The sequence below is a fragment of the Cyprinodon tularosa genome, unplaced genomic scaffold, assembly GCF_016077235.1.
Source record: "Cyprinodon tularosa strain WSP-4 unplaced genomic scaffold, ASM1607723v1 ctg731, whole genome shotgun sequence".
Taxonomy (NCBI): domain Eukaryota; kingdom Metazoa; phylum Chordata; class Actinopteri; order Cyprinodontiformes; family Cyprinodontidae; genus Cyprinodon; species Cyprinodon tularosa.
In genome coordinates this window covers 422,589-434,572 of record NW_024039487.1, presented here as the reverse complement: position 1 = coordinate 434,572, position 11,984 = coordinate 422,589, and the positions used below count along the sequence as shown (strand labels likewise).

General features: G+C 37.8%; 2 protein-coding genes across 3 annotated transcripts; both read left to right on the top strand.

Annotated features, from left to right (window-relative positions):
* Positions 1–466: 466 nt before the first annotated feature.
* On the top strand, positions 467–6,710 carry krt18a.1 (keratin 18a, tandem duplicate 1). Of its 2 annotated transcripts, none has more exons than XM_038269623.1 (7): positions 467–1,025; positions 3,496–3,578; positions 3,964–4,120; positions 5,221–5,385; positions 5,523–5,648; positions 5,866–6,090; positions 6,171–6,710. In XM_038269623.1, exons 1-6 carry the CDS (start codon positions 591–593, stop codon positions 6,088–6,090), a joined length of 1,191 nt encoding a protein of 396 aa, XP_038125551.1. In that variant the 5' UTR covers positions 467–590; the 3' UTR covers positions 6,171–6,710. The 2 variants fall into 2 exon arrangements, with proteins under 2 accessions (XP_038125551.1, XP_038125550.1); XM_038269622.1 differs by having other exon boundaries at positions 468–1,025; positions 5,866–6,086.
* Positions 6,711–8,257: 1,547 nt separating this feature from the next.
* LOC119772915 (keratin, type I cytoskeletal 18-like) lies at positions 8,258–11,441 on the top strand. Its single transcript, XM_038269624.1, has 7 exons — positions 8,258–8,695; positions 9,511–9,593; positions 9,668–9,824; positions 10,019–10,183; positions 10,302–10,427; positions 10,791–11,014; positions 11,272–11,441. Exons 1-7 carry the CDS (start codon positions 8,342–8,344, stop codon positions 11,393–11,395), a joined length of 1,233 nt encoding a protein of 410 aa, XP_038125552.1. The 5' UTR covers positions 8,258–8,341; the 3' UTR covers positions 11,396–11,441.
* The last annotated feature ends 543 nt before the right edge of the window (positions 11,442–11,984 follow it).

Genomic DNA, 11,984 nt, shown 5'->3' with positions numbered 1-11,984 from the left:
ATGCCATGACCTCATCCTACCTATGGCTCAGCATGATGAAATTAAGTGAGTAAAACTCCCTGATTTGTATTTAAGCAATCTTAGGGTGGAGGGTGTGTGACATGTCATACTGTAGTAACACCAATTTGGTTGTAGTTAGTTAGTTAGTTAGTTAGTTAGTTAGTTAGTTAGTTAGTTAGAAGCCCCCTCCAAATACAAAACACACTTTTGCTTTTCCAGCCTAATTAAAACAGCTTTAAGATGCTTTTGTGGAGATTTAAACAAACAAAAGCAATACTGAAGTTTTCTGTACTGAATGTCCAACCTCAAGTGTCAATTATCTTAAAAAAATGTCTTTCTGTTCTGAAACAGAATTAATACTTTAAAAGATGTGGTCTGAGTACCTCTGTTGGAAAACAGGGAGGAGACATTTAGGGGTTGGACTGAGAGGCGGACCTGTTGCTCCACGCAGTTAAATAGTCCATAAGGCTTCCCCCTCTCCTCCTGCCTTGTGTCTGTGAGCTTCAATTCTGCCAACACAGCTAGCGACTCTCTCTCTGTCTCTTTAACTCACAATCTGTCTCACTGAGTCTCAGCACTTGAGAGCAACCATGCAAACCTCTAGGCAAACTACATATTCCATGCGCTCCTCTACCAGCAGCAGGGCCCCTTCCATGTCCATCACTCGCACCTCTGTTCCGGTCTACAAGGCCCAGTCCATTCATGGTGGGGCCGGTGGCTCCCGCATCAGTGTCTCCTCCAGCTTCAGAGGTTCTCTGGGAGCCGGAATGGGAGCCGGTGTTGGAGCAGGGGGATTCTCCAGCAGTGTCCAGGTGAGCGGAAACAGTGCTGACATAATGGGGAACGAGAAGTTTGCCATGCAGAACCTGAATGACCGGCTGGCAAGCTACTTGGAGACCGTGAGAAGCCTGGAGAAGGCCAACCACAAGCTGGAGATAAAGATCAAAGAAGCCCTGGAGAAGAGTGGACCTGACTTCAGAGACTACAGCAAATTCCAGCCTATCATTGATGAACTAAGGAAGAAGGTAAGGAGGAGGGTGAGGGAGCATGAAATGGGCAGACATGAAATAAGTTAATCAAGATGTGTTGCAAGTGTGTAGCAGAAGCAGAGCATGTGTGAAAGAGGAAAACAACAAGTAGCTGTTATAAAACAGACTTGATTTGGGTGTACCTAAAAAGATATCAATAACACAAGAGTAAATCATATTAGACCAAACCACTGATTACTACCTGTGGATTTGTATTATAATGCACCTCTTACAATAATCAAGGCAACGTAAATTTCATACATTTCTACACTATGTGCCCGAGGGACCCAAAGTCTGGACCGGAAATATTATGGTGGAAGAATGTTGCAGCATCAGTGATCCCAAAACAGGAAACCAAAGCAAAACAAAAATGGAAAATATTTTAAGAGCTAGAAGACCAATTCATCTTAGTTCCACCTATAACTTTCTTTCACTGTAGTTATTTAAAAATGAAAGGAATGAAACGCAGTGCAGTGTTGACACATACAACAGAAAAGGAAAGGTCAGATGATAAAGTATCTTCACTTTTTTACATGTCAACATGAACGTTGCATCTTTTTACAAGACAGAGTGCCGAGCTATTGAAATTATATTCTTTAAAACATGTCATTACTGTTCTCATCTAAAGAAATGTTTAGATATGTCACTACTAGAGCTCACTATAAAGAATCCAACGGGGAGTCTTGTTTTTATATTTTTCTCTGTCATTGTTAATCAAGGTAAGTAAAAGAGTCCTCATCAAGGTAAATAAAAGTTTCTTTCTTTATGTTGTGATAAAAAAGATTAATATATAAGAATTTCAGAAACTTTATCAACTGGGTTTGTTTTATACAAAGGGCAGTGAGTTTATACAGTCAGAGGATATGATCCATAATGCCCTCCTCCAACCTGAAACTTTTTTGGGGAAAAAAACACTTACTGCCACATAAAAACTGAAAAAGACTCACACAAAAAGTCATTTGTGGGGACACGTACATGCACGCAGAATCACATGACTAGACAAACACTTACCCAAAAATACACAACCACCATCAACACCACCATGCAAATGTTATCAGGATAGATCCTGCTCTCCCAAGCACAGACTGCCTGGCAGCTTTTCATTGGCTGAAGGACTTTGTCACCTGGATGCCTCCCTGCTGTTCATGGCAGCCCAATTAACTTTTCCATGACTACTAAACCATCTGGTTTTTAAAGTGATTGACTGCTACTCCCTCTTAATGTACCACAAAAACAGAAGCCCTGTTCACATGATAAATTTATTTGAATTAAAAAAAAGAAATAGATTAAAAGAAACTCATGAAGATTAATCAAAACGTTATTGATTTTAACCTGTTAACAAATCTAGATGATATTTTATTTATGATTTCTTTATACACTAGTAAAACAGTTTTTTTTGTTCTTCACACTTTCTATTGATTGCAGCCATAACATGCATATGCTATGGCTTCACTTTACAGGCAGATTCTCTTTTTGATCTAAATATTTCATAAATATTAGACTTTGCCATCAATTAAATTGTAGTATTTTCAGAGAATATGTCTGCCATGATCAGCCAAATGGCAGAAAAGCAATCAAACTTTTCAGTTTCTAAATACAGAATTTGGCCTTATATTCATATTCTGTTGCAGATAGAATAAACATATTTATATGGTCCTGAAATTTTACTCTGGTTTTTAATTTGTTTAGTGTAGTTTTCAACAATCCCACCTATTCCGTCAGGGTCGCAGTGGGACCGGTACCTATCTCCTGTACTCTATGGGCAAAAGGTGGGGTACATCCTGAACAGGTCAATGATAATATTTCAAAAACATTTATCCAAGATATGTAGAATATGCTGGTGAATATTCTCAGTCATCCAGGTCATAGTCATTCAAAAAAATTAAAAAACAATCCACTGGACTTTGTTTCCAAGTTTTAAGACGCTTCGCTTCCCATCCAGGAAGCTTTTTCAATTCAAAATGTCAGAATTAGCATTGAGTTTGAAGCTTTATAGATGTAGTATATGCCCCATGCTAATTGTAGCCCTTAACTCTAATGCTTTGCTTTAGCATTAGCATGGTCTTCATAAAGTTACGTTAGCATTATAATAACTCAGTCAAAATACCTTTATTATAATCTTGTAACATTTTTAAATCAAATATCAAAATTATATAAAATATTATTTTAAAGTCAAAAATCCTCAGTGTAGTCATTTTCTACTTTCTTTTATTTATGAAACTCCTGCTAGCATTAGATTAGCTGCAAGTAGTACTTATTAACCCGTAAACGACCTTTAGCTCAGCTAAATTAAAAGCTGTGATTTCTAAAATAAACATATTTACACCAAAAAAACTACCTAGGAATAAAATTGATGTATTGAATGTTTTTAAGTGGTAGATGCCATTTTTATAATGGTAATTCTTAACATCCTTAATCTCTTTCATATTTGAATATGTATTAAAGTTCTTTTTGTTTATTGTTCCAGATTTTTGATGCAACCATGGACAATGCCCGACTGGTTCTTAACATTGACAATGCTCGCCTGGCAGCTGATGACTTCAGAGTAAAGTAAGCCCCGCCTGCTTTACTACCAATAATGTAAAACACCAAGGCAGACAGCTGCTGGCACACCCTGTTTTACTACAGAATGGGCTTTGCTATGAATAAATCCTGTCATGATCTAAGGAGGGAGTCATTTGTCTCATAGTCATAAATCTTCGTCATAAATGGTTTAAATACTATAGTTGAGTCAGAGATGTAAGAAAAAACAGCCGCTTCCAATCTGACCGAATCATCGTGTAAATATAATTCATACAGGGTGTTTGATTTTAAAGAAACCAGCACAGAAGGTTTCTTCCTTCCCTACCCGATAGTGTTAGGTAGAGTACAATATTCCAGGGATTATAGTTTCTATCTGATGTAATTTAAAGTCAACCTTGCTGCTTTTTTCTAGATACGAGTCAGAGCTGGCCATCCGTCAGTCTGTGGAGGCTGATATCGTCGGTCTGAGGAAACTCATTGATGACACTAACCTGAGTCGAATGAACCTGGAGAGTGAGATTGAAGCTCTTAAAGAGGAGCTGATCCACCTGAAAAAGAACCATGAAAATGTAAGATTAAAACCAGCCTACATCAGAGTCTGCATATTCTGCAACACCCGGCACTAGCTTTGATCAAGATATAGTCCTGAAAGCCTTCTCTAGCAAATGTCCATGTTCTAAAAGGATCTTGATGAATTTTTTGTACATAAGCACATGTCAATAATTATATCTATACTCAAAGAATACAATTCTGTGGGAAGCCTCATCATGAAATTCCTTACAGTCCATACAGGGAAGAAAGAGAGCACCACAGAATTAAAATAATTGAGTTTGCTCAGAGTGAAGCCAAAAAACAGCCTTTGTTTACTAAGGGATGTTTTAAACTAACTCTTTATGAACCAAGAGAAAAATTAGGACATGTTCCCTGTATTTTTATCTGACCATAAAATACGTTTAAGGCCTTGAGTCACACACAGGACACCGTTCAGAAAGCATATGTAGTATTCTTGTGAGATAAAATTTAATACAGATCTGTTTGGTAATTTTGAAGAAGTTGAATTGCATGACAAGTTTAAAAAAGTCAAATTTAAGGATAGAAAAAAGGACTAACACTATGAGTTGATAGTTTTCAGGTTCCCCTCTTGTAAACAGTCATGTTATCCATTGTTTGCTTCAGTACAGTAGTACATTGATGACTAAGTTAATCAGACATGCATAACAAATATCGGCTAGAAACAAACAAATAAACTGAGTTTTAATTCTACTACTATAAGTAGTAGTCATTAAAAATGTGGATATTTTTTGCGCATGATATCCAAATTTTAAGATACAGAACTCAAACTTTTTGGGGTGTTTCAGTAAACTTCCACATGGAGATTGGAAAGAGTGCAATTACCACCAACCATTGGCATACAATTAGGTGTCCCGAATTGAGTAGGTGTGTGCTTGATGGCCTAGGTCCCCATAGAGTAAATGTTATTAGTGTAAAGAAGAAGTTTTAATCATGTTTTAAAAATAAAAAAGTCACATTAGCCTTGAAGTAGCTCTTTGAAGCATGATTATTTGGTGCTCTGTGGATAACAGAAGTAATGACAGTATAATATACAGTGTGACAATGTGCCAGTTATGACTACAGACCACTTTCAAGATTTTTCCATCTGTTCCTTCAGGAAGTCATGGAGCTTCGTAACCAGATTGCCCAGTCTGGTGTCCATGTAGATGTCGACGCACCAAAAGGTCAAGATTTGGCTCAGATCATGGCAGAAATGCGAGCCAAGTATGAAAAGTTGGCACAGAAAAACCAGGAGGAACTCAAAGCATGGCATGAATCTCAGGTAAATGAGTAACCAACCTTTTGAAGAATTTTTTTTTTGTTTGTTTGTTTGCTTGTTCTCCAGCCTGTTGCTTCTAAAATAATTATTGAGTTATCAAGTGATTCACTAATCTTTGAATGTGATGACCTATCCTTCAGATTATAGAAGTTCAAACACAGGTGACGCAAAACACAGAGGCCCTAAAGGGTGCCCAGACAGAAGTGAACGACTTGCGCAGACAGCTACAAACCCTTGAGATTGAACTGGAGTCACAGAGGAGCTTGGTAAGAAGCATGCAGTCAGCACATACTTCATTTACCTCAACACAAGCTTAACCTTACTCACAGCAATGTCCAAGTCAGCACCCTTTCCTAAGGTCGTTTGCCTTTACTTTGTTGACACAAGCTTTACACTCTGATGGCCCGTCACTATGGTGTTGTCATTACAGATCTGCATAAGCTGTAAAAGTGTTAATCCATTAACCCCCTCCTGTCTTCACAGAAAGCCTCTCTTGAAGGCACACTGAGGGACACAGAACAGCACTACAACATGGAAATGGAGTCACTCAATGTGATTCTCCTGGGCCTGGAGGCAGAACTCACACAGCTGCGGAACAAGATCCAGCTTCAATCTCAGGACTACGAGGCCCTGCTGAACACAAAGATGAAGTTGGAGGCTGAGATCGCGACATACAGACGGCTGCTGGATGGTGGAGACTTCAAGTGAGTAAGGCAGTTTTACTAGGCTTCTTACTTTAAAATAAAATTGCAGAATATAACAGGGTTGTATTTTTTTTTTTCTTTTAGGCTTCAGGATGCTCTGGAAGAACAGAAAACAGTGACAAAGACCAAAGTAATGACCGTCACACAGACCCTTGTAGACGGAAAGATCGTCTCTTCCAGCACAGAAACAAAGAACCTTTAATCAAAGGATGCAAGCAAAACTCATTCTAAAATAACAAAATAAAATTAGCAAAGTGTTAATTTTAATCTGTTCATCAAACTTAATTTCCAGAGTCTCTAATAAGATCAAAAGCTCTTTGTTAAGCTTCACAGCAATGCTAATGTTTTTTGCAGAGGTTGATGAAAATTGGATCAGAGGAAAACAAAACCATCTGTTATTTATTCATCAGGATCTATTTATGTCACTTTTTTGTTGTCCTTTAGATGTTGCCACAGTTCAGGAGTGGTGGACTCTGACAAGCTATTGAGAGAAAAATTGATTAAAAAACAATGGTAAAATTAAATGCAACTTTAAAATATGTGTGTTGTCTTTGTTTTCCTTTTATCCAATTTGCTCTGCCTGCTGTTCTGTCATTATTTCAATAAAGTCCATTTGAAAAAAAACATTTATGTCAAAGTGTGTTATTTCTTCCTGACTATCATCTAAAGGTCTTTAGTGTTGAGTCTGAATTAAAGGAAAGGTAATAAAACGAGGCCTCCAAATATTAATATATAATTAGCTTTACATCCTTTGATAATCTTTGATCACTGAGGATCTCCACGTTTACTCTCCTATGACTAATTGGTCTCAGGTTTGTGCTACAAATAAAAAAACAAATCTAAAAATAATTTAATGAATATTAACTTGTAACTAATGGCATTTGGGCTGTTTATAAAACTATTGTTCTGTAAAATGTTTTATTCTTTCCATGAAACCTTTTTTTGGATCTTATATCATGAAATGCTAAAAGAGGGGAATAGAAGTTTGACGAATTAGCCTTCTAAACTGTTTGGCATACATTTCCACAGACCCCTAATGCTTACTGTACAGTTTCATTTCGTATCCAGTGAAAGGGTCACTAATGTGAATCTTGTTGGTATCATTTAGTTTTCTGTCCCTTGCGTGTGGTATTATGGTTTTAACCTCTGTGTCTATAGTTATGCTGCTATAGGCTTAGATTTCTGGAGGACATAGGAACCTCTTTTTCATCATTCTGCTTCATTCTATCTCTATTTTCCTGCTCTGCGGAATCTGTTAGTTTAATCTGTAACATGCTCTCTCTTTTTTTTGTGATAGTAGCTTCGCCTTGTCTGCTCCTGTTTGGTTGTGACTCCATCCTGGAGAGAAATATCAGCTGTGCTGCTGCCATCAGCACCTTGTTGATAGATGTTCAAGGTCGGCCTGTTATTTAATTGTAGTCCTACATGTATTTCTCTGACTGTAACTGACTGGATGTGCTCTTTTAATCGTCTGACATGGGAGGTGGCTGGAAACTTGGCTGTGTGTTTCCTTGCCTTTTACAGTTGCCTTTTGTATCTCTGCTTCTGTCTCCTTGAACCCCAGTTGGCCTCGACAGATGGCCGCTCACACTAAGCCTGGTTCTGCTGGAGGTTTCTTCTCGTTTAAAGGGAATTTTTCCTCTCCACTCTTACTACAAGCATACTGTGTGAGGGATTGCCTTCGAGTCAATGAGTCGACACTATTAACTGGTTTTCCTTATATAGAAAACTTTAAACCAATTCAACTGTATGATCTGGTGAACTGTAAAGTGCCTTCAGACACATGTGATGTGAATTGGAGCTATACAAATAAACTGAATTTAATTGAATTAAACCCACATTTTCTTTCAAATAAGAAAAAAGGGCTGAATATCCGTTCCCCAAACAGTACTGTAGCAATATATAGCCTTTTAGCAACAGAACACTTCATGTTTGGTGCTATGGAGATTGTGCCATTCATTTTGAAGTGAAAGTTTCCATAGATACAGTTTTCTTTATGAGACATGAATGAAATGAGTATGTCAGCACATGGTTTGGCTTTTATGGATATATTAGCTAAAGAAGGCAAAGTCCAGGTGAAGGTGACACAGGTACAAATGTAATAAAGATAGGAGAGGAGTGGCAGGAAGGAGTACTGGTATTCAGTTGCATATATAAGACCCCAAACGACTCCTTGGTTCTTCACTCTCAGCTTCCAGCTCTTTTCAAGCCTGTGACACTTTTGCCTTTGATTGATCAGCCAAAATTTCTCAACGATGGATCATCTAATGAGACGTCAGAACTCCCAACATGGGTTCACCAGTTTCAGTGTCAGTGGTGGGGCTGGGGGTCATGGCACCAGGATCTCCACAAGACTTGGTGGCAACTTAGGTGGGGGGTTTAACTACCAAACTGGGACAACCAGTGGAACCATGGTAGCTGGAAATGAGAAGATTGCCATGCAGAATCTGAATGACCGTCTTGCCAGCTATCTGGAGACAGTCAGGAATCTAGAGAAGGTCAACAAATCCTTGGAGATCAAGATCAGGGAGACCATCGAGAAGAGAGGCCCGGTAGAAGGAAGGGACTACAGCAAATACGAAGTCATCATTGCCGAACTCAGAGCCAAGGTGAGAAAAAGCCTCCTTAAGACATCCATATCAGGCAGATGGTTTACATTTTTAGAACACATTTTTTACCCTTTGGCTGTTTGTTGTACAAACCATGGGGTATTGATGAATAAGCATTTACACAGCACAAATCTCACATTAACATCTTGAAATTTTGTCAAAAAACATTGTAATGTTTGTCACCGGAACATGGCATGGTGCTGCTATTTATCACAGCCCAGCCATTTATTAGATAATTCTCACTGAGAAACATAAATGGCTTAAAACATAAATTACTGTCAAAATATCGGACAAAAAGGGGAAGGGAATCAGGGAATTTTTATGTTATACCAAGAAGAAAAAACAAGAAACTGGCAAAATCTGCAGTGCAGTGATCTATCTATAACTTGTTGGGTAAGGCTTATTTCCCTTGGCTCATAGGGAAGAACAAAGGTTCATCCAGAACAATTTCAAGCAAATCACAAGCTCTATATGTATCTTCAGTTGTACTTTATGTGAATCCTTGTAAAAGTCTTATCACTTTTAAGCAAAGTCTGTCCTAGTTGAGTCACTTTACGCCTCCTACACTACAAAGATTTTGTTTATGGTACTTTATAAAACTTTATGACCACAGTATGATTATAAACCTTGTGATCCCAACAGCAAGGAGTTAACCAAAGTTTATTCTTATTAAAGGTCGGCCATTGAATCAACTGCAGCATTCACCCCAATTTTGCTTTAAGAAATCCTTGAAAACTGAAAATACTTCAAAATTGACTTAAAAGGGAAATAACTGAATGGAAAAAATTTCCTTTGCTGTTTTTTTAATACTGTAGATTGCTGACATGATCAAAGGAAACGCCCATCTTGCAATTGCTGTTGACAACGCCCGACTGGCCTCAGATGACTTCAGAGTCAAGTTGGTAAAATAGTGTCATTTTTTTTATATTACACCCATGATGAGTCTGACTGAAGTTAAGAAACTGTTCATAGGATGGAGTATGAGCTGTCCATGCGACAGGCTGTGGAGGCTGATGTTGCCAGACTTAGGAAGGTTCTTGATGACACTAATGTCATACGCCTGCATCTGGAAGGGGACATTGAGTCTCTAAAGGAAGAACTGATCACCCTGAAGAAGAACCATGAGGCGGTATGACCATATTTAAGGACTATTAAAATTTATTAAGATTACAGCTATTCAAGTATAGTCCCTGTTTTACTTCACTCTTGCTGCTACAAGGGAATCAAAAAACTTTGCAAATTGTTTCTTACACTTTTTCTTTGCATAGGGTTCCCTGTCTAACCTTTCAGGAAATCACTCCCTGACTTTTTCCTCCCAAACAGGATGTTGCTGAATTGCGAGCCCAGATTGCGCAGGCTGGTGTCCGTGTGGATGTTGATGCTCCAAAGGGCCAGGACCTGGCAAGGATCATGGAGGAAATGAGGGAGAAGTATGAGAGGATAGCACTTAAGAACCAAGAAGAACTCAAAGCATGGCATGAATCTCAGGTAAGACACACTTCAGAGACAAAGATGACAGAGTTTGACTGCAACAGTAAAATGTTAGTAAAATGCAATTTTGAAGAATTACTTGCAGGACCCATCACATATTTTATTTTGTCTTAAGATCACAGAGGTGCAAGTCCAGGTTACTGAGAACACAACAGCATTGAAGGAAGCCACAACTGTAGTGACTGAAACCAGGAGGAGACAGCAAGCCTTGGAAATTGAACTCCAGTCCGCGCTCAGCCTGGTAAGAGGGCTTTCAATTATGGGATGGGCTTTAAGATAATATTAATATTTCATTACACATAATATTAGGCCTTTAGTTTTAGAGTAGTATTGTCCAGATATAGCAGTTTATGGAGGGTAAGGACAGACAACTAAGTCTATTTTGTAGAAAGTCTAAATCCAGAAATAAATGTTATCTGATTTGAAATTGAAATTAGTTATGATGATTTAGTTTTGTTTTCTAAACTTTTAAGAACTTAACATATTGATTTTTGTACCATTTTATAGATGTGTAATATCACACCGAAAGGACCTTAACAAGTAACATTTTTTTCTAATCCCATCTGTTGCAAATCAACAACACATATATTTTGCTACTTCACAGAAAGCGTCCCTGGAGGCCACCTTGCGTGACCTTGAGATGCGGTACAATCAGGAGGTGGAGAAGTACAATCTGATTATTTTAAGGCTACAAGAACAGCTAACTCAGATCCGCAATGACATCCAAGAAAACTCAAGAGAGTATGAAAACCTGCTGAACATCAAGGTGAAGCTGGAGGCTGAGATCGCAGAGTACAGGAGGCTGCTGGACGGAGGGGGTGACTTACAGTGAGTATGATAGGTGACAATGGGCAATATGCTAAAATCCAGGTGATGCAAGTGAAGAGTATGAAAGTAATGAGGTGGATGAAACATAATTACTTTGTTAAACACATACACTATGTTGCATATGTGATATAATTCTTTTTCATTCAAAAACTGAGTATAATTGATAGGGATAGAGTCTCATCTACAGTAAGTCATTAGAAAATCATGTTAACAGTGGCTACGTTTTTTTGTTTTTCTCCTCATTTTCAATGTAACAGACTGGAGGATGCCTTTGATTCAAAGAAGGTCCAGACCAAAGTGGTGACAGTCACTCAGACCTTGGTGGACGGGAAACTGGTGGCAGAAAGCAAGGATGTTAAGTCCAGCGAGCAAACTTTGTAAAGCATATATAATGACAAAATTAAAACTCAGAACAAAAAATTGAAAATCATGTGTGATATTTCTTTTGTTCTGCATCCAATCACCCAACAAATTTCAATGAAACTATAAACAATTAGTACTAACCAAAGAAAGAACAGTTTCACAGTAGAGTTACAAAAATCAAAAGATCACTTTCTTTAAAACTGGATAACTTATAGACTGGAATAATAATTTATTCTAACCAATATACACAGTCAAAATTAGGCCATAAAAATAGAAATATAATGTGTGATGTAAGTTTTACAAGTAAGGTCTATTAAACAATTACAACACTTAAATTTAAACATGCCTACATTAATAAGAAAAATATAAATCTATCCTGATTACAGAAAGGTTTCTGTGGTCTTTGAATTTTACCTTTTTGATCTGCACATTACAGTTCTCCCATTTATGATCTGCCCTGTTTACTTGAGACCTTAAGCTCCAACTCCAACTAATATAAGCCATAAGAAAAAATTATCCACATCAAATTTAATTAAGTCTAAATGCAGACCAGTGAGGGGTTTGATATATCATTGATTTGTAAGTACCTGGCATTTCTAGAACAGGC

Excerpts from the sequence above, each read along its gene's own strand:
- krt18a.1 (XM_038269622.1), top strand. The coding sequence starts at position 591 with ATGCAAACCTCTAGGCAAACTACATATTCCATGCGCTCCTCTACCAGC. Across the intron at positions 5,649-5,865 it reads TGGAGTCACAGAGGAGCTTG|AAAGCCTCTCTTGAAGGCAC; the intron begins GTAAGAAGCATG and ends CTGTCTTCACAG. Across the intron at positions 6,087-6,170 it reads CTGGATGGTGGAGACTTCAA|GCTTCAGGATGCTCTGGAAG; the intron begins GTGAGTAAGGCA and ends TTTTTCTTTTAG.
- LOC119772915 (XM_038269624.1), top strand. The coding sequence starts at position 8,342 with ATGGATCATCTAATGAGACGTCAGAACTCCCAACATGGGTTCACCAGT. Across the intron at positions 9,594-9,667 it reads TCAGATGACTTCAGAGTCAA|GATGGAGTATGAGCTGTCCA; the intron begins GTTGGTAAAATA and ends AACTGTTCATAG. Across the intron at positions 9,825-10,018 it reads TGAAGAAGAACCATGAGGCG|GATGTTGCTGAATTGCGAGC; the intron begins GTATGACCATAT and ends CCTCCCAAACAG.